Here is a 25,459-nt window from a genome sequence, read left to right as displayed (position 1 = left end):
CTACTCGTTGACCATGCTAGCTGTGTGCAATGCGCTAAGCTTGGCCCTGGTGTCATTAAATGTTGAGTACAGTACATGCGCACATCCATTAGTTCACAACGCTTGGAGAATGTGTTTACTTCTGAACAATGTTTCCTTTATTATCACCATTTCCTGCCATAATGTTCCTGTCATAACCTTGTTTAGTTCTAAACTGTTTGTGTGTGTCTATATGACCCAGTGGGAAGTAGGGCAGCTAGCTAGAGGAGAATATTGATCAGTCACAAACAGAACTAACTGTTCCACAGCCTGAATGCATACAGTATAGGGAAAAAACTGTAATCTTCCCCCCCTCTGGCTCTGTATGGATTGCATTTGGGTTGTGTCAGGACAGCAGTGAAATCAACAGTAGCATGAGGCATGGTGACGTTGGGGTCAATAGTGCAGTGTCCCTGTGACCTGTAGGGTCTGTGTTGATAAACAGATGGACCCTGTGTGTGTATGAGTACATGGGCTTTCCATGTCTGCCGGCGTTAATAGATCAGCCAATCACAATCTCTGAATGTCCCCACCTACCGATGGTCAAATCAGCTTTCTTGTGTGTTTTAAACTGATGACTACATACTATACAGTACATAACGCTACCATGTGTTTATTTTTATTGATGTATGCATGGATAGTGCCGTCTTGCACTAACTACTGATCCTCGTCAGTCAGTCGTTGGCGTGTTAAGTTCTGTACAGAATGTGAACAATAAACAACAGTGCACCAGCAGCAGGTCTCTGTGTGTGAATGGACCCATTGTTCTGCTGGTATAATCTCATGCAGTACTTTTCCTTCCCCCGGCTCTTTAAGCCTAGATGTGAGGTAAATGTATTTATCTGCTTGCATACACACTGAACACTGCCTCGGACTAGTACAGGGGTCCTGAGGTTCTGTAGGGAGACCTCATGGGAGGGGAGTGGTGTATGGCTTCAACGTACTTGGTTGGTAGATTCCAGGCTGTTTTAGGGACTCTACAAGGCTCCATCTCTAACTCTGCAGACTGCAAAGCCTCTTGTGTTTGTGCTATAGGATCCAACTGTGACCAGCTCAAAGCAGACCAGACCCACATTCTCTGACCTGGAGTTTTGATCAGCTGTGAGGTTGTTTGTTTGGTACACCATGTACTGACCTGTCGCTGTGTGAAGCTAGGCTATAAACTTGACACCTAGACAGGCTGACTGGGAGCTGTATTTGAGTGCAGGGAGATTCTGAGTTGATTGGGGTCAGGTCCGTTAGGCAGTAACCTTCCACTGAATCCCGACTTCAGCGAAGTTTGGGCCTGTATCAGAGTGCTGGCGGGTATTTTCTTAGGTGTGTCGAGTTGGGTTGCTTCTGGTTTTGGTCAATACCATAGCCCGGTTGGAGAGTGGGATCCTGCGGTGTCAGTCAATATCCTAACACAGCAGGGTGCTGGCTGTGTATGTGAGGTGAGCGGGTTGGTTCAGTGAGTCTGGGGGGGGGTCAGAGGAGATGGAGGACTGCAGCGGCCTAGATTAAATCTCGCAAGAGCAACCTCAGTAAGTTAACATGACCTATCTGTTTATAAGACCTCTGTCTCCCTCAACGTCAGTAGGTTCATATGACCCATTTGTCTGTCTCGATAGCCACAGAATATTTTACCTGTCTTTTCTGGGTAACCGTCTCCTAGCTATCTGACCTGTCTCTGTCTCTGTAGATGTCAGTTTATTGCTTAGACCAGCAGCTCTGGGGTGTGAGGCACAGCACTCTAACTGGAGGGCTCAGCTTCCCCACTGTGTGTGGATGAGTGGGATATGGATTCATAGGAGATTGCACTCAAACAGCAAATCAGTTTCTTCTCAGCTGGTTAGTGAAGGGAACAGGAGAGACACTCTGGCATGTTACAGAATGTCTTCGCTATTTAAGGACACTTGAACCACAAACATGACATTTGTGCATGACTCTGTGCCTGGGTTTAAGGCCTTGTACTGGGGTTCGTTGTGGCCAGAGAAGGAAGTGAAACAGACACGCTCTGTTACTGTGCCTTGGTGACCCAGGGTAAACTGCACTCATGATTCTAAAGCTTAAGTGTTTGCGAAGCACACTAGTGCATCTGTTCTCTCTGCTTGGAGCACAGGTGTGCTTTCCATTGTATTCATAGCTCTATTTAATTATCACTTCTGTATAAAATGTATTTTAAAGAGTATTTCCAGGCACTAGCATTTTGTCCCATCCTAAATTGGTTTAGACATGATTCTTCCGCTCCCTGGGCTGGGTATAAAGACATATGGTGTCTCCTATTACCCTGGAAGAGGTGGTCTTTACTGATATATCCCTTAACCAATGTAAACTACGCCTTGTTCCAATTATTGCTCTCACAATTTCTATTTGGCGCAAAATTGAAGGACAATGTAACTGGGAATCAAAATGGCATGCTATGCTCCAATATTTCACAATAATGCCTTGCGAACTGGAGGGCAGCCTCCAGTTGGAATCTGTACCCTTTGCCGAAATCATGGACACAATGATTTTAGAACATTCCAAGATTTTAAAGACTCATATACACGGAGTATACCAAACATTAGGAACACCTTCCTAATATTGCATTGTACCCCCTCTCCTTTTGCCCTAAGAACAGCCTCAATTCGTGCATGGAAAATGTGTCAAAAGTGTTCCCCAGGGATGCTGGCCCATGTTGACTCCAGTGCTTCCTACAGTTGTCAAGTTGGCTGGATGTCCTTTGGGTGGTGGACCATTTTTGATACACACGGGCAACTGTTGAGTGTGGAAAAACCCAGCAGTGTTGCAGTTCTTGACACAAGCCGGTGAGCCTGGCACGTAAATATTTTGTCTTGTCCATTCACCCTCTGAATGGCACACATGCACAATCCATGTCTCAATTGTCTTGAGACTTTAATCGATCTCCTCCCCTTCATCTACACTGATTGAAGTGGATTTAACGAGAGACCTCAGTAAGGGATCATAGGTTTCACCCGGATTCACCTGGTCAGTCTGTCATGGAAAGAGCAGGTGTTCACAATGTTTCTCAGTGTTTTTTTTCTCCTATTTTTAAAATTTAGGGAAACCCAACTACCGAACCATCCAATGATGGGATTTATAAATAAATTCTCTGTCCTCCCGAAAGGATTGATCTCTAATATATAAACAACGTTTGGAAAGCTTATATTCTGAGCTAGCCATTTTAAAAAGTATGGTCCACAGATCTAAGTGAATCTGAACAACCCTTTAACTGGAACAGAATATGGAAAAATATAGTCTTGACATCCCGTAATCCAAACCATCAATTTAAACATTTTAATTTTGTTCACAGACTGGTGTTTTAAATACAAGGAAATGTTTTACAATGAAATTTGACCCAACTGTTTACTGTTCCACCTAAATCAGGTAGGCACATTCCTTCATATAATGTGGGAGTGCACTACAGTTAAATGCTTCTGGGACAAAGTTACAAAATTCATTCTGAGGTGCATGAACATAAATATTCAATGCGTTGCATCTACTATGTTACTAAACTTCAGTAGCTCCATGAATCTTTCAATCAGACTTACTACTGGCAGGCAGCACTGCCTCAAAAAATGTTTGACACTTCGATGGCAATCGCCCCAGTCACTGTTAGAACATTTAGAATGATTGACAATGAGAGTGAATGATGCTGGTCAAGTAGCAATTGAGGCCTGGACAGTTGTGATAAATAAAAAAGGTTCAATCATTTTTTTTTAACTAGGCAAGTCAGTTAAGAACAAATTCTTATTTACAGTGACGGCCTACCCCGGCCAAACCTGGAAGACGCTGGGCCAATTGTGCGCTGCCCTATGGGACTCCCAATCATGACCAGATGTGATACAGCTTGGATTCGAACCAGGGACTACAGTGACGCCTCTTGCACTGAGCTGCAGTGCCTTAGACCGCTGCGCCCCTCAGGCGCCTCCCGAGCCCCCCAAATATACTTGGCTCCGTAAAGAATAATCTCAGCTAAACAATAAAGCCCAGCATATTTTTACATTTTATTTTGAACTTGTTTCAGGCCCACAAGGAAGGGGTGGAATGGGGAGAGTGGATGTAAAAGCATCCTCGGTTGATCTACCCTAGATGTTTAGGGGGGTAAAGGGGGTGGGGGCTTAGGGCAGGCAGGCCCAGTGTTGGGTCCAACTCGTTGACCTGCTGACGGGATGAAGAGTGACAGAGTAACTGGCTCTGCCTGATTACTCCAGTCATTCAATACCCATTACACAAGCATGGGGAGAGGGACGGAGGCCTTTCTGTTACATTACCCAGCATGCTTCTCTCTTATTACCTAGCCTGCCTCTCTGTCCTGTCAGCTGATGTCTAATAGGGTTACAGGCATTCTCTGGCACTTAGCACGAGGTCACAACTAAGCTACTTATACCACGCAGGGCTCTAGTCGAGACTAACTTTTTCCACGGGTGGCACTGGTGCAACTAACTTTCAGTTGATGGCCACAGCACATGATTTGGTTGCACCAATTTTTACCGGACCGGTGTCCCATAATGTCAGCTCTGGGATTCTATCCAGCAAACTTTCGGTTACTGTCCCAACGTTCTTAACCGTTACGCTACCTGCCGACCCTATAGTGACCTACCCTCCATCCACACATGCTTATACTGAACAAAATATAAACGCAACATGTAAAGTGTTGGTCCCATGTTTCATGAGCTGAAATAAAAGATCCCAGAAATGTTCCATATGCACAAAAAGGTTATTTTTCTCAAATGTGGTGCACAAATGTGTTTATGTCCCTGTTATTGAGCATTTCTCCTTTTGCCAAGATAATCCATACACCTGACCGGTGTGGCATATCAAGAAGCTGATTAAACAGCATGTGCTGGGGACATTAAAAGGCCACTCTAAAATGTGCATTTTTTGTCACACAGCACAATGCCACAGATGTCTCAAGTTTTGAGGGAGCGTACAATTGGCTTGCTGACTGCAGGAATGTCCACCGGAGCTGTTGTCAGAGACTGTAATGTTAATTTCTCTACTATAAGCTGGCTCCAATACTGTTTTTAGAGAATTTGGCAGTATGTCTAACCTGCCTTACCACCACAGACCTCGTGTAACTATGCCAGCCCAGGACCTGTGGTGTCGTCTGAGACCAGCCACCCGGACAGCTGATGAAACTGTGGGTTTGCACAACCGAAGAATTTATGCACAAACTGTCAATCGTCTCAGGGAAGCTCATCTGCATGTTCATCACCAGGAAATTGACCCGACTGCAGTCGACGTCGTAACCGACTTCAGTGGCCAAATGGTCACCTTCAATGGCCACTGGCATGCTGGAGAAGTGTGCTCTTCACAGATAGTTTCAAATGTGCTGGGAAGATGGCAGCCGGCTTATATGGCGTTGTGTGGGCAAGTGGTTTGCTGATGTGAACAGAGTGCCCCATGGTGGAGTTATGGTATGGGCAGGCATAAGCTACAGACAGTGAACGCAATTGCATTTTATCGATGGCAATTTGAATGTCGTGATGAGATTCTGAGGCCCATTGTTGTGCCATTCATCCGCCGCCATCACCTCATGTTTCAGCATGATAATGCACGGCCCCATGTCGCAAGGATCTGTACACAATTCCTGAAGCTGAACATTTCCTAGTTATTCCATGGCCAGACATGTCACCTGTTGAGCAGGTTTGGGATGCTCTGGGTCGACATGTACAACAGCGTGCTCCAGTTCCCACCAATGTCCAGCAACTTCGCATGGCCATTGAAGAGGAGTGGGACAACATTCCACAAGCTACAATCAACAGCCTGATCAACTCTATGCAAAGGAGATGTGTCACGCTGCATGAGGCAAATGGCGGTCACAACCGATGCTGACTGGTTTTCTGATCCACGCCCCTACGTTTAGTTTTAAGGTATCTGTGACCAACAGATCCTTAGTATCTGTATTCCTAGTCATTTCAATTGACTGATTGTCCTTATATGAACTGTAACTCTGTAAAATCTTTGAAATTGTGCCTTTTTTTATATTTTTGTAAGTTGACAATCATGTTTCCATTGATTGTTTGGAGTGAAATCTTTGCTCTATCTCAAAGGGTATTATTGTTTGAGGGTTAACCGGTAGAAACGAGAGTGATGGAGAGCGAGAAGAGTGACACTGCGGTAGTATAAATCTCCTATGGTAGATAATTAAGGAGATGGTGGTAGAGGAAACTGAATTATACATGTAGCCCTACAGGTGGGAGTAGCTGCTCTTTTTCTCTCTCAATCTCTTTCGTTCTTTGTCAACCTTTCTCTGCCCCCCCCTCTTCACCGGGGGTGGACATCTACTGATCGGTTTACTTACTTTTTTTGTCTCTCATCCTCTGATTTGTTCTGTTTTGATTTTGACCCCTAGTGTCGCAGTGCTGTTTTGGGATCTGAGGGTGATCCTGGTGACATGTCTGTCTAATCACACTGTACAGGCTAGCATGATTGCTATGTAAGGTTGCTTCAGTACATAGTCGACTCAGAATAAGATGGTACGTTAGTAGCAGCATGTTTTTTTTGGCGCAGCACTATTCAGAGAAAGACTGATCGAAGGCTGTGGAGTAAAGTAATACCATTATCTATATGGGGGGGTTCCATTAATATGTGTGTAGCTTCTAGCATGAAGTCAACCACTGAGTTATGACTGGTGTGTGACAGGACGTTGTACCGTAGTAGTTGTATGGAGACGAGTGTTGTGATGTGGGTAGTCATTTATAATGGATGTTAGTTCCACAGGCTGTGGAGCTGTGTTTCTTTACTGTAATTGACATTCCCATAGACAATAAGTACCATGAGCGGTGAGCCTACGCACAACAACAGACAGTGGTCTAGTGAAGGGTAAACACTGTTTCTACACCTTTTTTGTTGTTGTTGCTTTTATCCACCTTTTGCTGGAAAAAAAATTGCATTGAAAATATGGGGAGCGTTACTTAACTCACCGCGAATGCCGATCAGCGTTTGGCCACCTATTTTTATCACTGATATTAGTTTTGACAACAGTCACCTCAGCATTGATCTACAGTATGGCAGTGTTTACCCTACCATTCCTTACCATTTGTATAAGGGCGGTGGATCCCCTCACGTAGCTCTGTTGCCCCCGAACAAAGAGTATGGCTTCTATTGTTTTCAACTGACAACTCTGATTCCCAGATGGACTGGATCTTGCTCATCTCGTCGTCTCCTCCAGTACTTTTTTTAAATATATTTTTTTTATATTGCAAATTGATTGTGGCTTCTATAAATGTATTTGTCTGCGTAATTTCCAATCCCCCATATTTTATATGTCCTTGTTTTCCATGAAAACATACATGAAATGAGTTGCAAAATGAATAGGAAATATAGTCAAGACGTTGACAAGGTTATAATGATTTTTAATTGAAAGAATTGTGTCCTTCGAACTTTGCTTTTGTCAAAGAATCCTCCATTTGCAGCAATTACAGCCTTGCAGAAGATTGAAAAAAAAGTGTTATGGACAGACAAATCTAAGTCTGAGGTGCTCGGATCACAAAGAAGAACATTTGTGAGACGCAGAAAAAATGAAAAGATGCTGGAGGAGTGCGTGACGCCCTCTGTCAAGCATGGTGATGGCAATGTGATGGTCTGGGGGTGCTTTGGTGGTGGTAAAATGGGAGATTTGTACAGGGTAAAAGGGATCTTGAAGAAGGAAGGCTATCACTCCATTTTGCAACGCCATGCCATACCCTGTGGACGGCGCTTAATTGGAGCCAATTTCCTCCTACAACAGGACAATGACCCAAAGCACAGCTCCAAACTATGCAGTAACTATTTAGGGAAGAAGCAGTCAGCTGGTATTCTGTCTATAATGGAGTGGCCAGCACAGTCACCGGATCTCAACCCTATTGAGCTGTTGTGGGAGCAGCCTGACCGTATAGTACGTAAGAAGTGCCCATCAAGCCAATCCAACATGTGGGAGGTGCTTCAGGAAGGATGGTGCGAAATCTCTTCAGATTACCTCAACAAATTGACAACTAGACAACTTATTTTGAATCCGGCGTCGTTTTGTGTATCAGTTCATGTTCGTTAACCATGTGCCTCCAGTCTGTGAGAGGAGCTGCCCTCTCTCTCCCAGTATTCATGAGGCTCTGTGGTTGTGTGTGTGCAGGGACAAAAGGTGAGCAGGAACACAGGGCTAAGCTCCGGCATGGGGCTAAGAGGAGGCATGGTCTGCCCAGTCACCCGATGACACCTGACACTACTGGAGTCAGCCAGGCGAGGAGAGAGGGAAGGAGGGAAAGTGGTCAGTAAGAAAAGAAGGGGATGAGAGAGACAAAGAAAAAGTGAGGAAACGAGAAAGAAACAGGACGTTAGTGAAACAATTACCAGAGTCTCCTCTCGTCTGTCAGGTGTGTATTGACTAGTGACCAGCCTCTTAGCACCTCGATCACTCTGTAACCTCTGTGGCTCTGCTCAGGGTACAGGGCAGAGCAGTGAAAGGAGCCAAGTGGGACAATGTAAGAGGATCACAATCTCATCCCGTGATTATCATTCTGTACTGCAGTCTGCAGGGGTTGAAATTGTATCACAGCACAGAAGCTACCAGAGTAACACAGTTATTATTCTGAAACGGCCCCATGTCAAGATGTGACAATGTGATCCGGAACATCTCAAATGTTTTGGGTTTTCATATTTTATTTTTACCAGATTTTGAACAAAGACAAATAGATTCCAGAATACAATTTACATATCTGTCTGTATGTGCATTAACAAAGGGGGTAAAGAAATCTGATGATCGTCATCAAATTTTATTGGTCACATATACATGGTTAGCAGATGTTAATGCGAGTGTAGCGAAATGCTTGTGCTTCTAGTTCCGACTATGCAGTAATATCTAACAAGTAATCGAACAAATTCACAACGACTACCTTATACACACACATGTAAAGGGATGAATAGAATATGTACATATAAATGTATGGATGAGCGATGGCGTGCCCCATAGGCAAGATGCAGTAGATGTTATAGAATACAGTATATACATACGAGTAATGTAGGATATGTAAACATTATTAAAGTGGCGTTATTTAAAGTGACTAGTGATACCTTTTATTAAGTCCATTTATTTAAGTGGCCAGAGATTTGAGTCTGTATGTTGGCAGCAGCCTCTCTGTTAGTGATGGCTGTTTAACAGTGTGGGTGGACCATTTCAGTTTGTCCGTGATGTGTACGCCAAGGAACGGGGTGCTCACCCTGCCGTTTCCTGTAGTCCACGATCATCTCCTTTTTGTTGACCTTGAGTGAGGTTATTTTCCTGACACCACACTCCGAGGGCCCTCACCTCCTCCCTGTAGGCCGTCTCGTCATTGTTGGTAATCAGGCCTACCACTGTTTTGTCATCTGCGAACTTGATGATTGAGTTGGAAGCGTACATGGCCACGCAGTCATGGGTGAACAGGGAGTACAGGAGAGGGCTGAGAATGCACCCTTGTGGGGCCCCAGTGTTGAGGATCAGCAGGGTGGAGATGTTTCCTACCTTCACCACCTGGGGGCGGCCCCTCAGACCCAGGGTCTCGAGCTTAAGGACAAGTTTGGAGGGTACTATGGTGTTAACTGAGCTGTAGTCAGGGAACAGCATTCTTACATAGGTATTCCTCTTGTCCAGATGGGATAGTGCAGTGTGATGGCGATTGCATCGTTAGTGGACCTATTGGGGCGGTAAGCAAATTTGAGTGGGTCTAGGGTGTCAGGTGGGGTGGAGGTGATATGATCCTTGACTAGTCTCTCAAAGCACTTCATGATGACAGAAGTGAGTGCAATGGGGCGATAGTCATTTAGTTCAGTTACCTTAGATTTCTTGGGACAGCCATCTTGAAGAATGGGGACAACAGACTGGGATGGGGATTGTTTGAATATGTCCGTAAACACACCAGCCAGCTGGTCTGCACATGCTCTGAGGACGCGGCTAGGCATGCCTTCTGGGTCGGCAGCCTTGAGGGTTAACACATTTAAATGTTTTACTCACGTTGGCCACGAAGATGGAGAGCCCACAGGCTTTGGTAGCGGGCCGTGTCAGTGGCACTGTATTGTTCTCAACGCGAGCAAAGAAGTTGTTTAATTTGTCTGGGAGCAAGACGTCGATGTCCGCGACTGGGCTGGTTTTCTTTTTGTAATCCGTGATTGACTGTAGACCCTGCCACATTCGTCTCAAGCTTGAGCCATTGAATTGCGATGATACCAGTCGTGTGTGTGTGTTTTTCAGAAGAGGAGTTGAGGAAGCTACGAGAGGAAACCAATGTGGAGAAGATAAAGGAAGAGCTGGAGAGAGAGAGAGGGAAGAGGCTCGACCTCGAACTGAGGATGAACGAGGTGCTAAAATCCAGGTGTGTGATGGAGAGAGTGAGGGGAAAAATGTGTGTCGTCTCATTCTCTAAGTGTTGCTTGCTTAGAGAACACTTAGTTAGTCACTTCACTCTGTCTGTCTGTGCTACCTTCAGTGCTGCAACCCTCCACTCCCTGCCTACCATCCTGCCTACCCCAGTGAGTTGTCCTTTGGTGGGGTGGATCACCCTGGGCTGCAGTGGGTATAAATAGCTGCCCCTGCAGCTTGGTTGGCACATGGCAGGGAATTCCTCAAGGACCTGTGTGTGTGCGTGTGCTCACTGTAGTGTTTGTGTATGTGTCATAACCAAATCACGCGCTTCTATATCAGAGCGCAGAGCATGGCGCAGCAGTTATGTTAGTCTTGGGACGTTCACTTCTGTGTCCCAAAACTATCTTTTTGGTATTTGTTTCATTAGTCCATTGTTGATGTAGTCCCAAACATGTTTTGCATGTCAACAATCAAGTTTAACATGTATAACTTTCAAAATGCAGAAATGCTGCAAATACCAAAATAGCGTTTTTGGGTGGAATTTTCCTTTTAAGTAAAGCTTCGGGTTCACCCAGTCTACTCAGAATGGATTCAGTGGCATTTTAGCTCCTGCCAAAAGGACACCATGTGGAATGTCTCCTTGGCCTTACAGTAAGGTCCACAAGGCCATAGAGGGGGCATGAAGACACATTACACATCAAATAACCAAAATCTTAGGGTGCATAAAGCTCATGAATGTTTGTTTACATAGTGTTGCAAAGACTCACTCTTTCTGTCTTTCTCCTCTCTTTTTCTACACTTCTATCAGTTTGGAAGACTCGCCGCCACAGCCTGCCCGTAAACCCCCGTCTCCAACGCCTGCTGCCAATGGCAAAGACACAGGTAAGCAAGGCAGAAAGTGGACTATGACGTAACACCTATGACTGCTGATTAGTGTACACCAAAAACTGCACCTACCTTTACTGTTTATGGAATTGAAGAGACCGGATTGATACTGCTCACACCTATCCCAGTCCTTCAGATCTGCAAAGACTGAAAAGGATAAGGGAATAATCTGTAGAAAAGTCACTAAAATCAGATGCCAGTTTCGGTATTTAACGTGCTAAGCTTTCAAGCTTTGGGTCAGAAGAAACCTTTGTCAGAAACAGCAGTAACTCTCATAGATCACTGAAATAAAAGGGTTTGTAGGGCCACAGGGCAGCTAGGGACTGAGAGACTGTGGGAAGGTGTTCAGGACTCAGGTTGAAGCCAGTGGGACTGTAGAGCTGAAGGGAAAAGGACAGGAGACAGAACAGGGGGAGGAACTGACTTTTGCTCTGACTCTGAAGGACTGGGATGTGTGTGTTTTACAGTGGGAGTGTGTAGGGATGACTATTCTTGGAAGACTGTAATAACCCTGTGTGGGGGGGGGATTCAGGATGGTGGAGAATCTATTTTCTCCATGGGGGATTTCATATATGTGACTCACCACCAGGATTCGATCTTATGTAGCAAAATTTGAAATGGTGTTTTTTACATTGGATAAAAGTAGAGACTCAGAGCTACAAAATGGTATGTCGTACACTGCATTTTTGAGGAACAATGGGAAAGTAATTCTGCTTTGAAAGTTAATAAACTTGTAAACTCCCTTTTGAGAAAATGGCCGTTGAATGTTTTCATATCGATTGAAGAGCTCTTCTTTGACTTCACCCATTCAGCATTGTTCACACCCTCTTAAGCTTTGGCCCCACCCATCTCGTTTTGCTTTCTGAGCGCACAATTGACGCTCTGTCCAATGATTTGCTTACCTCTGGATAACCTGAAAACAGCCTAACCAGCTCTGCTGGCAATAATTTCATTATGCTTTTTTGCCGAAGTTTACTGACACCGGCCATATTCAACACGTGTTGTACACTTTAGCTTAAGACACGTACAGTTGAAGTCAGAAGTTTACATACACCTTAGCCAAATACATTTAACTCAGTTTTTCACAATTCCTGACATTTAATCCAATTTATTTTAAGAATGTGAAATGTCAGAATGATAGTAGAGAAGGATTTATTTCAGCTTTTATTTCTTTCATCACATTCCCAGTGGGTCAGAAGTTTACATACACTCAATTAGTATTTGGTAGCATGGCCTTTAAATTGTTTAACTTGGGTCAAACGTTTTGGGTAGCCTTCCACAAGCCTCCCACAATAAATTGAGTGAATTCTGACCCATTCCTCCTGACTGAGCTGGTGTACCCGAGTCAGGTTTGTAGGCCTCCTTGCTCACACATGCTTTTTCAGTTCTGCCCACAAATGTTCTATGGGATTGAGGTCAGGGCTTTGTGATGGCCACTCGAATACCTTGACTTTGTTGTCCTTAAGCCATTTTGCCACAACTTTGGAAGTATGCTTGGGGTCATTGTCCATTTGGAAGACCCATTTGCGATCAAGCTTTAACTTCCTGACTGATGTCTGGAGATGTTGCTTCAATATATCCACATCATTTTCCTTCATCATAATGCCATCTATTTTGTGAAGTACACCAGTCCCTCCTGCAGCAAAGTACCCCCACAGCATGATGCTGCCACCCCCGTGCTTCACGGTTGGGATGGTGTTCTTCGGCTTGCAAATCCCCCCCTTTTTCCTCCAAACATAATGATGGTCATTATGGCCAAACAGTTCTATTTTTGTTTCATCAGACCAGAGGACATTTCTCCAAAAAGTACGATCTTTGTCCCCATGTGCAGTTGCAAACCGTAGTCTGGCTTTTTTATGGTGGTTTTGGAGCAGTGGCTTCTTCCTTGCTGAGCGGCCTTTCAGGTTATGTCGATATAGGACTCGTTTTTACTGTGGATATAGATACTTTTGTACCTGTTTCCTCCAGCATTTTTACAAATTGTTCTGGGATTGATTTGCACTTTTCGCACCATAGTACGTTCATCTCTAGGAGACAACGTGTCTCCTTCCTGAGCGGTATGACGGCTGTGTGGTCCCATGGTGTTTATAGTTGCATACTATTGTTTGTACAGATGAACGTGGTACCTTCAGGCATTTGGAAATTGCTCCCAAGGATGAACCAGACTTGTGGAGGTCTACAATTTTTTTTAATGAGGTCTTGGCTGATTTTTATTTGATTTTCCCATGATGTCAAGCAAAGAGGCGCTGAGTTTGAAGGTATGCCTTGAGATACACCTCCAATTGACTAAAATGATGTCAATTAGCCTATCAGAAGGTTCTAAAGCCATGACATCGTTTTCTGGAATTTTTCAAGCTGTATAAAGGCACAGTCAACTTAGTGTATGTAAACTTCTGACCCACTGGAATTGTGATACAGTGAATTATAAGTGAAATAATCTGTCTGTAAACAATTTTTTTTTAAATGACTTGTGTCATGCACGAAGTAATGTCCTAACCGACTTGCCAAAACTATAGTTTGTTAACAAGAAATTTGTAGTGGTTGAAAAAGGAATTTCAATGACTCCAAACTAAGTGTATGTAAACTTCCGACTTCAACTGTAGCTAGCTAGTTAAGTAGGTAAACAATGAACCTAGCTAGGTAAACAATGCGTAAGATCACACACGTCATATAACGAACGAGCCAGCCAGCTAACGTTAGCTAGTTAAACAACAATGAACATAGTGGTTCTTCCTTTAAAAGTTGCGGCATACTGCAGCACAGCTTGCAGGGTGCTGCAGAATTCCATGGCACGTTATTTAAGTCTCAGCCATTGTTGCCAGAATGATGCAATTTACCACAATATGCCACCATCTATCACGAACGACCGCAGCATAAGCTCAACATTTTTATAAGGAAGAACCACTGTACTAACGTTACCCTGCATGAATCTGCTGGGAGCTAACCAACCAGGTTCAATGTTGGCTAGCTAACATTAGGCTCTAACTAGCAAAGCAAACGGCTCTGGGATACGAATAATAACGTCAGCTAGGGAGCCATCCAGCTAATGTTAGCTAGCTAACAGTACACTTTAGCTTAAGACATGTAGCTAGCTTGCTAGGTAAACGTGTAAGATCACACTATCATGCACGATGGAAGCGTCTCCCTGTCACGGATGCCATGCCACTGTTGCCCTAAGTTTGAAGATGTAATCCGGAGACAGGCCATCAAAAAAAATGAATGGCTCTCATGTTAAGTCGTGACTTGTGACATACGCATAGATTCCTGAAACGGAATCACACACACACACACACACACACACACACACACACACACACACACACACACACACACACACAGGCTTGTCCTTAATCCCTTGAGTCAATGCAGAATACACACACACACACCTCAAACTTGGAGATAGGAAGCTAGGAACACAAGCATTTCGCTACAACCCCAATAATATTTGCTACATATGTGTATGTGACCAATAAAATGTTATTTGATGAACAGCTATTCTCATATCAAAACAATGACTTCAAAAACTCTCTCTGTTTCCCCTCACACACAGTTTCCCCATTCATATTAAAACTCTAACCCAGCAGTAAGGACAGGCAGCTTTAATACCAGTGTTTAGTGCAAACCACTTTCTGGGTGCTGAACATCCTCATTAGCAGAGATATTTTAGTGTGCGTGGAGCACAGATTACTGCCAGGCAGCCTGTCTGTCAACAGGCTGGAAGAATACACTGTTTGTGTGCGTGGGTTGGGGGAGAGGAGCTGTTGAAGTATCTCTTGAAAATACATTATTTTAGGGTTCCAGAACCAGTTGTTCGACTAGTAGCTTCAGGTGCTGGTGACACTGGCAAGGGTGTTTATTTTAGGAAATGGGCTAAGTTTTTAATCTAGGCCAGACAGGCCCACAGTGTTAGAGCAGCCTCACCAAATGTAGAATGTGTGTATGTGTGCGTACATGAATTTGTTTCTGTAAGAGAGACACAAGGAGATCAGTGTGTAATTTAGGTTAATGGGTCTTTGGTATTAACTCTAAATTAAACCAGCTTCTTAACTGGGAGATCTATATACCTGTATCTCCTTCTGTACCTGTCTTCATTTCAATAAACAGCTTCAGGTAGTTATAGAAGTTGCCCTTAGGCACAGATCTAGGAACAGAAATGCCAAACCGACAGGGAGGCAACTTCATTGTACTAATTATAAACCTGTGCTGCCTGTAACCTCTCTTCCCGTCTCTCTCTTGTTCTCGCTCTCCCTCTTTCTGTCTTTTGAATGTATGTTTATTTATATTCAGTAACAAGATAAAAGACAAAAGAACATACATGAGTCCTCTTCCAAGTATACAATGACATAAAACACCCACCCAAAAAAAGAAGCCTAATGACAACATGATCTTCAACTCGGCCCCTCCAGACAAAGAGAAGCCGCCACAGGGGGAGACCCTGTACTTGCGGGCGTGGAGGTGGCTCTACGACAGGGTGGGGGTCTACATAGAAGACTTCCGCTTCGTCCCGGAGGAGAACACTGTGGAGGCGGAGGAACCGCTAAGTGCTAAAAGGTACATTGTTGTGTTCCTACGATGTGTTGTCAAAACCATAGAAATAGAATGAATGGGTCCACCCATCATGGAATATTGGTTTTGAATGGCAATGTCTGTTCTTGTAATATTATTTCTACGTACTGAACTAGGTGGTGAAAACAACAGTCACATTGAAAGGCTGTTGTAGTAGTCATTATCTGAACATTGTGTATTTGTTGCACCCCTCATTGCCAGTATGCTACCACTCACAGAAACAGTAGTAGTCTTCTACCCTAACCTTAATGGTAGTGATGGGAATTCTATACAGACACAAGACATCTGGACATTCTGTATACATTGCACATCACTGCATGAGCAACATGACCAGTGTGGTTTTCAGTAGGAAGTAAGCCATTTTAAAACGGTGTGAAACCATGTAACACTCACAGAAACATTAGTGTGATGTTCAGACATTTGATTGGCTGGTAGGCCCTTCCTGTCTGGGTTTAGTAGGAGGTTGTGTAAGGCAGATTAGCCACAGGGAGTGAATACAATGTCTGTGCCCTCTGGTGGTGGTTTGACCACACTACAACTCCCTGCAGCCATTGACTGAGGCTATAAGACATTGCCCTCGGTGCACTGATTTAGGATCAGCTTCACTATCCCCCAATTCTAACCTTTACCATTAGGGGGTAAACTCCTAATGGTGACATATGAGATGCAACTCATATGTCATGCTCCTCTTTACTCCATTTGAAGCAAGCTGGGTTCAGTCTAGGACTTGGCTCATTTTCCTGCTAAGCGCAGATCAGATTGTGACCTTAGGCAGGAGGCTACTGTAAACACACGCATACATACACAGTTTGAAGTGCTCACGGATTGGATAAAAGTTGGCAGCGCAGGTAGAAAGCTCTAGAAATAAAGGATGCACTGTATTGTAGCTGACCTTGTGGAGAATGGAGAGAACAGAGAAATAGATTGAGCTCTTCATTCTTCCCTCCTCGCCGCTGTGTGACTCATGAACAGAATGATCAGTGGGTTGAAGTGTTGCCACCTCCGCTAAGCAGGAAGTATTTCGCTCTTTTAGGAGATGTTTGAGAATTCTGTTCCCCCACGGTGTGGTGTCTGTGTAAAGGGCATGCTAAAGTTCATTACATTTACATTTACATTTAAGTCATTTAGCAGACGCTCTTATCCAGAGCGACTTTCATGTTGTTTCATCTACCATTGTGTGTCCCTCTCTCTCTCTCCAGGCTAACAGAAAACATGAGGCGACTCAGTGAGTATTTATTGATTTTAATACCCACTCAGAACTTTCTGCCATTGAGCTACTGTTGTCAGATATTGTTGTAATGTGACAATAGGTTGATGACTGATTTTTTTTTTCTTTTTTTTTTCTTCCCCAGAGCGAGGAGCCAGACCGGTAACTAACTTCATGAGGAACCTCTCAGCCTTATCCAACTGGCACTCAGTATACACCTCAGCTATTTCCTTCATAGTGAGTACAACTGCTCCTATCTGTCTTTTTAAAGGGATATATGCAAGTTGTGTCCAAATCATCTAAAAGTAACTTCATTGAGCTACACAATTAATTTGAGGAACTTTAGGATGATTTGGACATGAAGTGCGAAAAATGCTAATATCAGTACCATTGACTTGCATTGGAGTTGTGCCACACATGTAATAAGTTAGCATTTGGAAACATGGCCAGGTGTAACGGTCGTCATAGTCGTTCTCCTCCTCAGACGAGGAGGAGCATGGATCGGACCAACACGCAGAGTGGGTAGTGCTCATGATAATTTATTAAATCGAAACTGAACACTAACATGGAACAAAATAACAAAATGAATACAACCGACAACAGTCCCGTGTGGCACGAATACAAACACGGAAACAAACACCCACAAAACACGTGAAACCCAGGCTGCCTAAGTATGATTCTCAATCAGGGACAACGAATGACAGCTGCCTCTGATTGAGAATCATACCAGCCCGAACACAAAAATCCCAACATAGAAAATCAACCATAGACAAACCCACCCAACTCACGCCCTGACCAACTAAAATAAATACCAGACAAAAGAAAACAAGTCAGGAACGTGACACCAGGCAAACAAAACCAAGCATGGATTTCTGTCATACCATGTCCATGGACTGCTTACAGGGTAAGGAAACTAATATGTAATTTGGGTGAACTATCCCTTTAGTGAGCTGTCCTGTATAAGTTTGACTAGTTAAATAAAGGTTAATTAAACATTTAAAAAATGTACTACTGTAAACATTATCTCAAGGCTTTGACACATGCTATTCTATAGAGATATCGACCAAATGTCTAATCTAATGCTTGTCTCTTCAAGTTCCTCTCATTCAATGTCCCAAATCTCCTATATTCAGTAGCGCTTGTCATTTGGAAGACTTGTATATTAAATCTGATTGTGAGAAATATGATGTAGGCTAGGTAGTGTATATAATGATGAATGTCACTTGTGTTTCCTCCTGTCTCAGATATACATGAATGCTGCGTGGCATGGCTGGGCCATCCCCATGTTCCTCTTCTTGGCCATCCTGAGGCTCTCCTTGAATTACCTCATTGCTAAGTAAGACAAGCATACTACACCCACACACAAATTGCCATTTATTGGTGATAATGAGTGATGCAACTACACTGAACTGTACATTCATTTTAATTTATTGATGATGATGATGAGTGATGCAGCTACACTGAACCAGAGTATATGAGTGGAGCTGGAGCGAGTAGTGGAGCGTGCCCATTTTGACTGGAGCGTGGAGCGAAATTCCCAAAGGCTGGAGCATCGGCCTTCTCACCCGCTCCAATTTTGCTCCAGCAGCGCTCATTTCATTAGCTCAGGGCATGCCCACCCTAGCATGCATTTGTAGTTTACTTGTGTGCTGCTATAGCCCCTTGCTTTAGCTACTGAAATGGTATTCACTAAATATTTTCATAAAGAAACTGATAAAACACACAGATGCTAAATCAAGGTGCGCTGATGTAGTGTCCACAACTAAAGAATCATTGTGGAATCTGAAAAGACATGTATCCAAAAAGCATGATGGTGTACTTACTAGGTGCACATGCTAAAAGAAGGGAGTGAGGTGTGTGTGTAACAAAGTGTGTCATTGTAGCAAAGTATTTATAAACAAAACATTTGATCTCTTAAACTTTTTGTTCATTTTCATTCTATTACCTATACAATAGGCCAAAATTGATTTTGAACCAATATTATTTTAATTTTATTTAACATTTATTTAAGTAGGCAAGTCGGTTCTCCATTGTAAATTCTTATTTACAATGACAGCCTACCCCGGCCAAACCCGGACAATGCTGGGCCAATTGTGCGCTGCCCTATGGGACTCCCAATCACGGCCGGAAGTGATGCAGCTTGGATTCGAACCAGAGACTGTAGTGACGTCCAATAGGCCTGGAATATTCCCACGTTCAAGCAGCTTTCCGTTTTGATTGGGTTATTTAGCTTAAAAACCTTTAGGCCTACATATAGAAAAATAAAAAAACAACTATGCATCTCTGCCCAGCCTGGCAAGAGTGGCCAAAAGGGTGTTTAGCATCCCCAGTGGCTCTGCAAGTGTGGAGAGAATATTCTCCGCTGCTGGCCAGCTCACCAGGCACCATCGCATGAGCCTGAAGCCACAGACTGGCCAAACTTGTGTTTCTAAAAATGTATTCAAAAAATGTATTCAAAGGCACTAATAAGCCTTTTTTCGTTTAAATGGTATAAGTAAGTCACAATTTATAGACTAATGATTTAAATCCAACAAAATGTTTAAATGCTGAGCGCTTTATGTCCCTACCAGCCTATTGTGTAGCACTCGCAAATGCTTCACAATGTATTTATTTGCAGGCTATAGCCTTGAAATATAATAGCCTATTATTAGCCGTTCCTTCTTAGGCTCCCTGTCTGGCTCCTGACCTTGTTTTATATGCTGGTTAATATGACATGTTAGCCTCTTTTGAAATTGTTTGCTTCTTACATTCACCTTTTTGATGTTTATTCAAATACTTTTAATTCAAATCCTTATGGTTTGGTTTCAATACCCTAAAAACCAATTGGTAGGTCCAGATAGTCACAAAAACAGGTGGGTGTTGGTTAAATTTTAATGAATGGAGCTTATTTGGAGCGGTTTTTCGTGGAGCGATAGAGCGGTGAGCGGGATTTCCAACTGCTCAACTCGGCTCACATGTCTTGCACTGAACAAAATATAAACGCAACATGCAAAAATTTCACGAACATCCCAAACATCCTCAATGGGTGACATGTCTGCGTATGCAGGCCATGGAAGAAACGGGGACATTTTCAGCTTCCAGGCAAGGTGGTACAGATCCTTGCGACATGGGGCTGTGCATTATCATGCTGAAATTAGGTGATGGTGGCGGTTGAATGGCTCAATAATGGGCCTCGGGATCTCATCACGGTATCTCTGTGCATTCAAATTGCTGTCGATAAAATGCAATTGTGTTCGTTGTCCGTAGCTTATGCCTGCCCCTACCATAACCCCACCGCCACCATGGCGCGCTCAGTTCACAACGTTGACATCAGCAAACCGCTCGTCAACACAACGCCATACTCGCTGTCTGCCCGGTACAGTTGAAACCAGGATTGATCCGTGAAGAGCACACTTCTCCAGCGTGCCAGTGGCCATCGAAGGTGAAGTCGGTTACGATGCAGAGCTGTAGCCAGGTCAAGACCCTGGTAAGGACAACGAGCACACAGATGAGCTTCCCTGAGAAGGTTTCTGACAGTTTGTGCAGTAATTCTTTGGTTGTGCATACCCAGTTTCATCAGCTGTCCGGGTGGCTGGTCTCAGACGATCCTGCAGGTGATGTGGAGGTCCTGGTCTGGCGTGGTTACACGTGATCTGCGGTTGTAAGGCCGGTTAGACGTACTACCAAATTCTCCAAAAGGAGGCGGCTTATGGTAGAGAAATTAAGATGAAATTCTCTGGCAACAGCTTGGACATTCCTGCAGTCAGCTTGCCAATTGCATGCTCGCTCAAAACTTGAGACATCTGTGGCATTGTGTTGTGACAAAACTGCACATTTTTAGAGCAGCCTTTTATTGTCCTCAGCACAAGGTGCACCTGTGTAATGATCATGCTGTTTAATCTGTGTCTTGATATGCCGACCTGTCAGGTGTATATAGATTATCTTGGCAAAGGAGAAATGCTCACTAATAGGGATGTAAACAAATGTGTGTACAATATTTGAAAGAAATTTGCTTTTTTTGTATATGGACAATTTTAGGTGACATTATTTCAGCTCATGAAACAGGGGACCAACACTTTTACATTTTTATTTTTGTTCATACTTACCAAGTTGGGATCAATAAATTCATACTATGCTCTATTACATGTAATCACACTGTACCTATTTATTTAATGTGGGGCAACTCATTTTCACAGAGTCCTTTTAGAGCAGGGATGGGCAACTTTGATTGGAGTGGGGGCCACCAAAAATCTGAACTCATCGTGGGGGACCGCAGTGGCTCGCAGGTCTCTGTACCCTCATCCATACCCACACATGCAGTCAGAGCCATCCCTAGTCTTTTAGGGGACCCTAAGCAAAACTTTAACCCTCCCCGCACCTTGCGAACAAAACATTTTTAGCGGCCCTCTTGACAGCAGAGGGAAAATTGAAGTTGCAGATTTAATTTCCTGCAATTCTACTCATTTTGCCATTGGGTGGAGAGAGAGAATTGCATGAATTCTGAGTGACTTATAAAATCAATGGGTGCCCCCCTGTCGGTAATTCAACAATGATTACTATAAGTGTAGATAGCTGGCTGCTAGACTAACTTGCCAATCTAAAAAATTATTTAAGTGAATTCTGAGTGACTGACTGATGCACAACCAAATGTTTTGTATTCTATTATTCTAACTCTCAACAGTAAGTTGAGACCCCGACTGAGTTCTAAAAAAAGGAATTGAAATTGATCCGCAGGTGCGGGCCACCAGTTGTCCATCCCTGCTTTAGAGTTTTGACATCTTTACATTTATTTTGATCTCTTCCCTTTTTTTCCTTTTCAGAGGTTGGAGGATTCAGTGGAGCATTGTGCCGGATATTACGGATCCTATAGTAAGAGACCTCCCATTTTCACATGACTTCCTCTGACCTCACAGGAAGTGGCCTGTCGTATTTCCTACCTTTTTTGGAATGGAATGAGCTGATTTTAAATTTTGGGTTTGTTTCATGTAGGAACCGTCAAAGGATGACTTGACTGTGTCTGAAAAGTTCCAGTTAGTGCTTGACGTTGCACAAAAAGCCCAGGTACAGTAGTAGTGAACACACACATACACAAGCACGCGTACATACACGCAAACACACCACATTCTGACATTGTGTGTTTCGTAAAAGTCATTTTGTTGGGCTTTTTTCACAGAACCTTTTTGGTAAGATGGCGGATGTTTTGGAGAAAATAAAGAAGTAAGTAAGAAATGGCTGTTTCACTGTCTTACCGTTCTATTCTCTTTCTCTAAGTTGGACTGAATAGTTGATCAAACGGTTTCCCTCTCGCTATCGCCCTCTCTCTCTCTCTCTGTGTGTGTGTGTGTGTGTGTGTGTGTGTGTGTGTGTGTGTGTGTGTGTGTGTGTGTGTGTGTGTGTGTGTGTGTGTGTGTGTGTGTGTGTGTGTGTGTGTGTGTGTGTGTGTGTGTGTGTTCAGCCTGTTCATGTGGGTGCAGCCTGAGATCACTCAGAAGCTCTACATAAGCCTGTGGGTTGCCTTTCTCTCCTCCTGCATACTGCCCTTTAAACTCGTGGGCTTCATGATTGGTGAGTACACGCACACACAATCATACACACGCTGCTGTAGCCCTCACACACACACACACGGAGTGAAATGCTATGGTTACGTAACATTCAATATAAAAACACCACTTTATTCTCTTTGCTGCTCGAGGGCATTGTCTCTTGGCACAATTTTTGTTCCTCTCTAAAGCAATTGGTCTTCTCCTGTGTGTTCCCTGTTGTTGGCTGTGGAGGCTTTAAGAGGAAGGAGACTGACTGAGCCATTTAGTTTACAGCAGACACACGTTTTATGAAATACATAAAACGTGTAGATAAAAAAAGTATACCAACATATGTTTTGGTACAATCATTGTACTTTTACAACATTACTGTCAACTTTAAAAAAATAAAAAAAATTATATGACATTTTTTCCCTCTCGCTCTCAGGACTGTATGCAGGGATCAAATTCTTCATCATAGACTTCTTGTTTAAGAGCTGTCCCAAGCTGAGGGACAAATATGACACACCTCACATCGACTGGAACAACCTACCAACTGATCCACAGCTGAAGGAGAGGACCAACGCTACAATGTCCCGACGGGTGAGAACACGCACTTATGAATGCATACACAGACGCACATATCCACACACACGTACACAGCATATACGGTATACAATAACACACAGGCTGTCATCTGACAACTTAAAAAAATAACTTCACCCCATAGAGAAAGGAACCAATTCTTTATCCAACCCAAACTTCCCTAAAATTGGCCTTTATCCAAATGCTAAATAACTAAACCCCAAAGTAGCTATTACAACTGAAGGATAGATTTTTTATTTTTTTTAAAGAATTTTTGTAACTACTGTCAAACCAACGTTGTAATTTATTTTATCTTATGATGAGCCTTAACCCTTTTTATTTTGAACCCTTACTTTATACAAACTTAATATTCCTCGACACTGTCACCTGAATGTCATGCTCTGTCGTGTGTGTGGTGTGTGTGCGAGACTGTGAGTGTTTGCAATGGCTATCTTGGTTTATTTCCTCAGTCAATTGACAGTAATGTTAGTGGTGCTAGATGGGCTTTGCTTTAGTGACTGTCACTATACGTTGTGTTTTGTTTCTCTCTCTCAGCTGTCTGGGTCTGAGAAGGTAGGGACTCTGGTGTGCCTCTGTCCCCTTACGTTACGTAGTGCCTGTGTGTGCCACCAGCTAAAACATGTATATACACTACCGGTCTAAAGTTTTACAACATCTACTCGTTCAAGAGTTTTTCTTTATTTTTACTATTTTCAACATTGTAGAATAATAGTGAAGAGATCAAAACTATGAAATACCACATATGGAATCATGTAGTAACCAAAAAAGTGTTAAACAAATCACCTTTGCCTTGATGACAGCTTTGCATACTATTGGCGTTGTCTCAACCAACTTCATGAGGTAGTCATCCGAAATGCATTTCAAATAAAAGGTGTGCCTTAAGTTAATTTGTGGAATTTCTTTCCTCCTTAATGCGTTTCAGCCAATTAGTTGTGTTGTGACAAGGTAGGGGGTATATAGAAGATAGCCCTATTTGGTCAAAGACCAAAGCATTATTATAGCAAGAACAGCTCAAATAAGAAAAGAGAAATGACAGTCCATCATTACTTTAAGACATGAAGGTCAGTCAATATGGAACATTTCAAGAACTTTGAAGGTTTTTTCAAGTGCAGTTGCAATAACCATCAAGCGCTATGATGAAACTCTCATGAGGACCGCCACAGGAATGGAAGACCCAGAGCTACCTCTGCTGCAGAGGACAAGTTCAGTGGAGTTACCAGCCTCAGAAATTGCAGTGCAAATAAATGCTTCAGAGTTCAAGTAACAGACACATCTCAACATCAACTGTTCAGAGGAGACTGTGAATCAGGCCTTCATGGTCGAATTGCTGCAAAGAAACCACTACTAAAGGACACCAATAATAATAAGAGATTTGCTTGGGCCAAGAAACACGAACAATGGATATTAGACTGGTGGAAATTTGTCCTTTGGTCTGGAGTCCAAATTTGAGATTTTTGGTTCCAACCGCTGTGTCTTTGTGAGACGCGGTCTGGGTGAACGGATGTTCTCCGCATGTGTATTTCCCCAGGAGGTGTTATGGTGTGGGAGTGCTTTGCTGGTGACACTGTCTGTAATTTATTTAGAATTCAAGGCACACTTAACCGGCATGACTACCACAGCATTCTGCCGCGATACGCCATCCCATCTGGATTGTGCTTAGTTGGACTATCATCTGTTTTTCAACAGGACAATGACCCAACACACCCCCTGGCTGTGTAAGGGCTATTTGACCAAGAAGGAGAGTGATGAAGTGCTGCATCAGATGACCTGGCCTTCACAATCTCCGACCTCAACCCAATTGAGCTGGTTTGGGACGAGTTGGGCCGCAGAGTGAAGGAAAAGCAGCCAAAAAGTGCTCAGCATATGTGGGAACTCCTTCAAGACTGTTGGAAAGGCATTCCAGGTGAAGCTGGTTGAGAGAATGCCAAGAGTGTGCAACGCTGTCATCAAGGCAAAGGGTGGCTATTTGAAGAATCTCAAATATAAAATATACAATTCTACAATTCAACACTTTTTTTTTTTTTTTGTTACTACATATTTCCTTTTGTGGTATTTCATAGTTTTGATGTCTTCACTATTATTCTACAATGTAGAAAATAGTACAAATAAACAAAAACCCTTAAATGAGTAGGTGTTCTAAAACTTTTGACCGGTAGTCTGTCTGTATGTGTGTGCGCACTGCGTGTGTGTGTGTGGTTCACGACAAACCTCCCAACATTAACTGAGTGTTTGTGAATAAATGGATCAAAAATATCAATGCATGTATCCACTTTTAGTGGGCCATAATGACATAACGTCAAACTCAGTCCAAAAGAGACACTTACTAAGTTTTAATTGAACCAGTCTTAATTGATACAATTTATGAATTCATTTGACTTT

General features: G+C 43.2%; 1 protein-coding gene across 6 annotated transcripts in view; it reads left to right on the top strand.

Annotated features, from left to right (window-relative positions):
* Positions 1-25,459, top strand: part of LOC139534122 (GRAM domain-containing protein 4-like) — a 77,813-nt gene that overhangs the window by 46,994 nt on the left and 5,360 nt on the right. For 5 of the 6 annotated variants that reach the window (XR_011666914.1, XM_071332905.1, XM_071332903.1 and 2 more), the window contains 12 exons: positions 10,208-10,328; positions 11,127-11,200; positions 15,610-15,754; positions 16,969-16,994; positions 17,122-17,213; positions 18,221-18,312; positions 21,776-21,824; positions 21,945-22,016; positions 22,129-22,172; positions 22,411-22,520; positions 22,923-23,077; positions 23,615-23,632. Coding sequence is in view for 5 of the 6 variants with exons in the window: in XM_071332905.1 (XP_071189006.1) it covers positions 10,208-10,328; positions 11,127-11,200; positions 15,610-15,754; positions 16,969-16,994; positions 17,122-17,213; positions 18,221-18,312; positions 21,776-21,824; positions 21,945-22,016; positions 22,129-22,172; positions 22,411-22,520; positions 22,923-23,077; positions 23,615-23,632 (998 nt within the window). In the remaining variant the exon portion in view is untranslated. The remainder of the gene's footprint in view (positions 1-10,207; positions 10,329-11,126; positions 11,201-15,609; positions 15,755-16,968; positions 16,995-17,121; positions 17,214-18,220; positions 18,313-21,775; positions 21,825-21,944; positions 22,017-22,128; positions 22,173-22,410; positions 22,521-22,922; positions 23,078-23,614; positions 23,633-25,459) is intronic. The other variant, XM_071332904.1, reaches the window with a different exon arrangement.

This window comes from Salvelinus alpinus, chromosome 11, assembly GCF_045679555.1.
Source record: "Salvelinus alpinus chromosome 11, SLU_Salpinus.1, whole genome shotgun sequence".
Lineage (NCBI taxonomy): Eukaryota > Metazoa > Chordata > Actinopteri > Salmoniformes > Salmonidae > Salvelinus > Salvelinus alpinus.
This window is presented reverse-complemented; position numbering and strand designations above follow the sequence as displayed.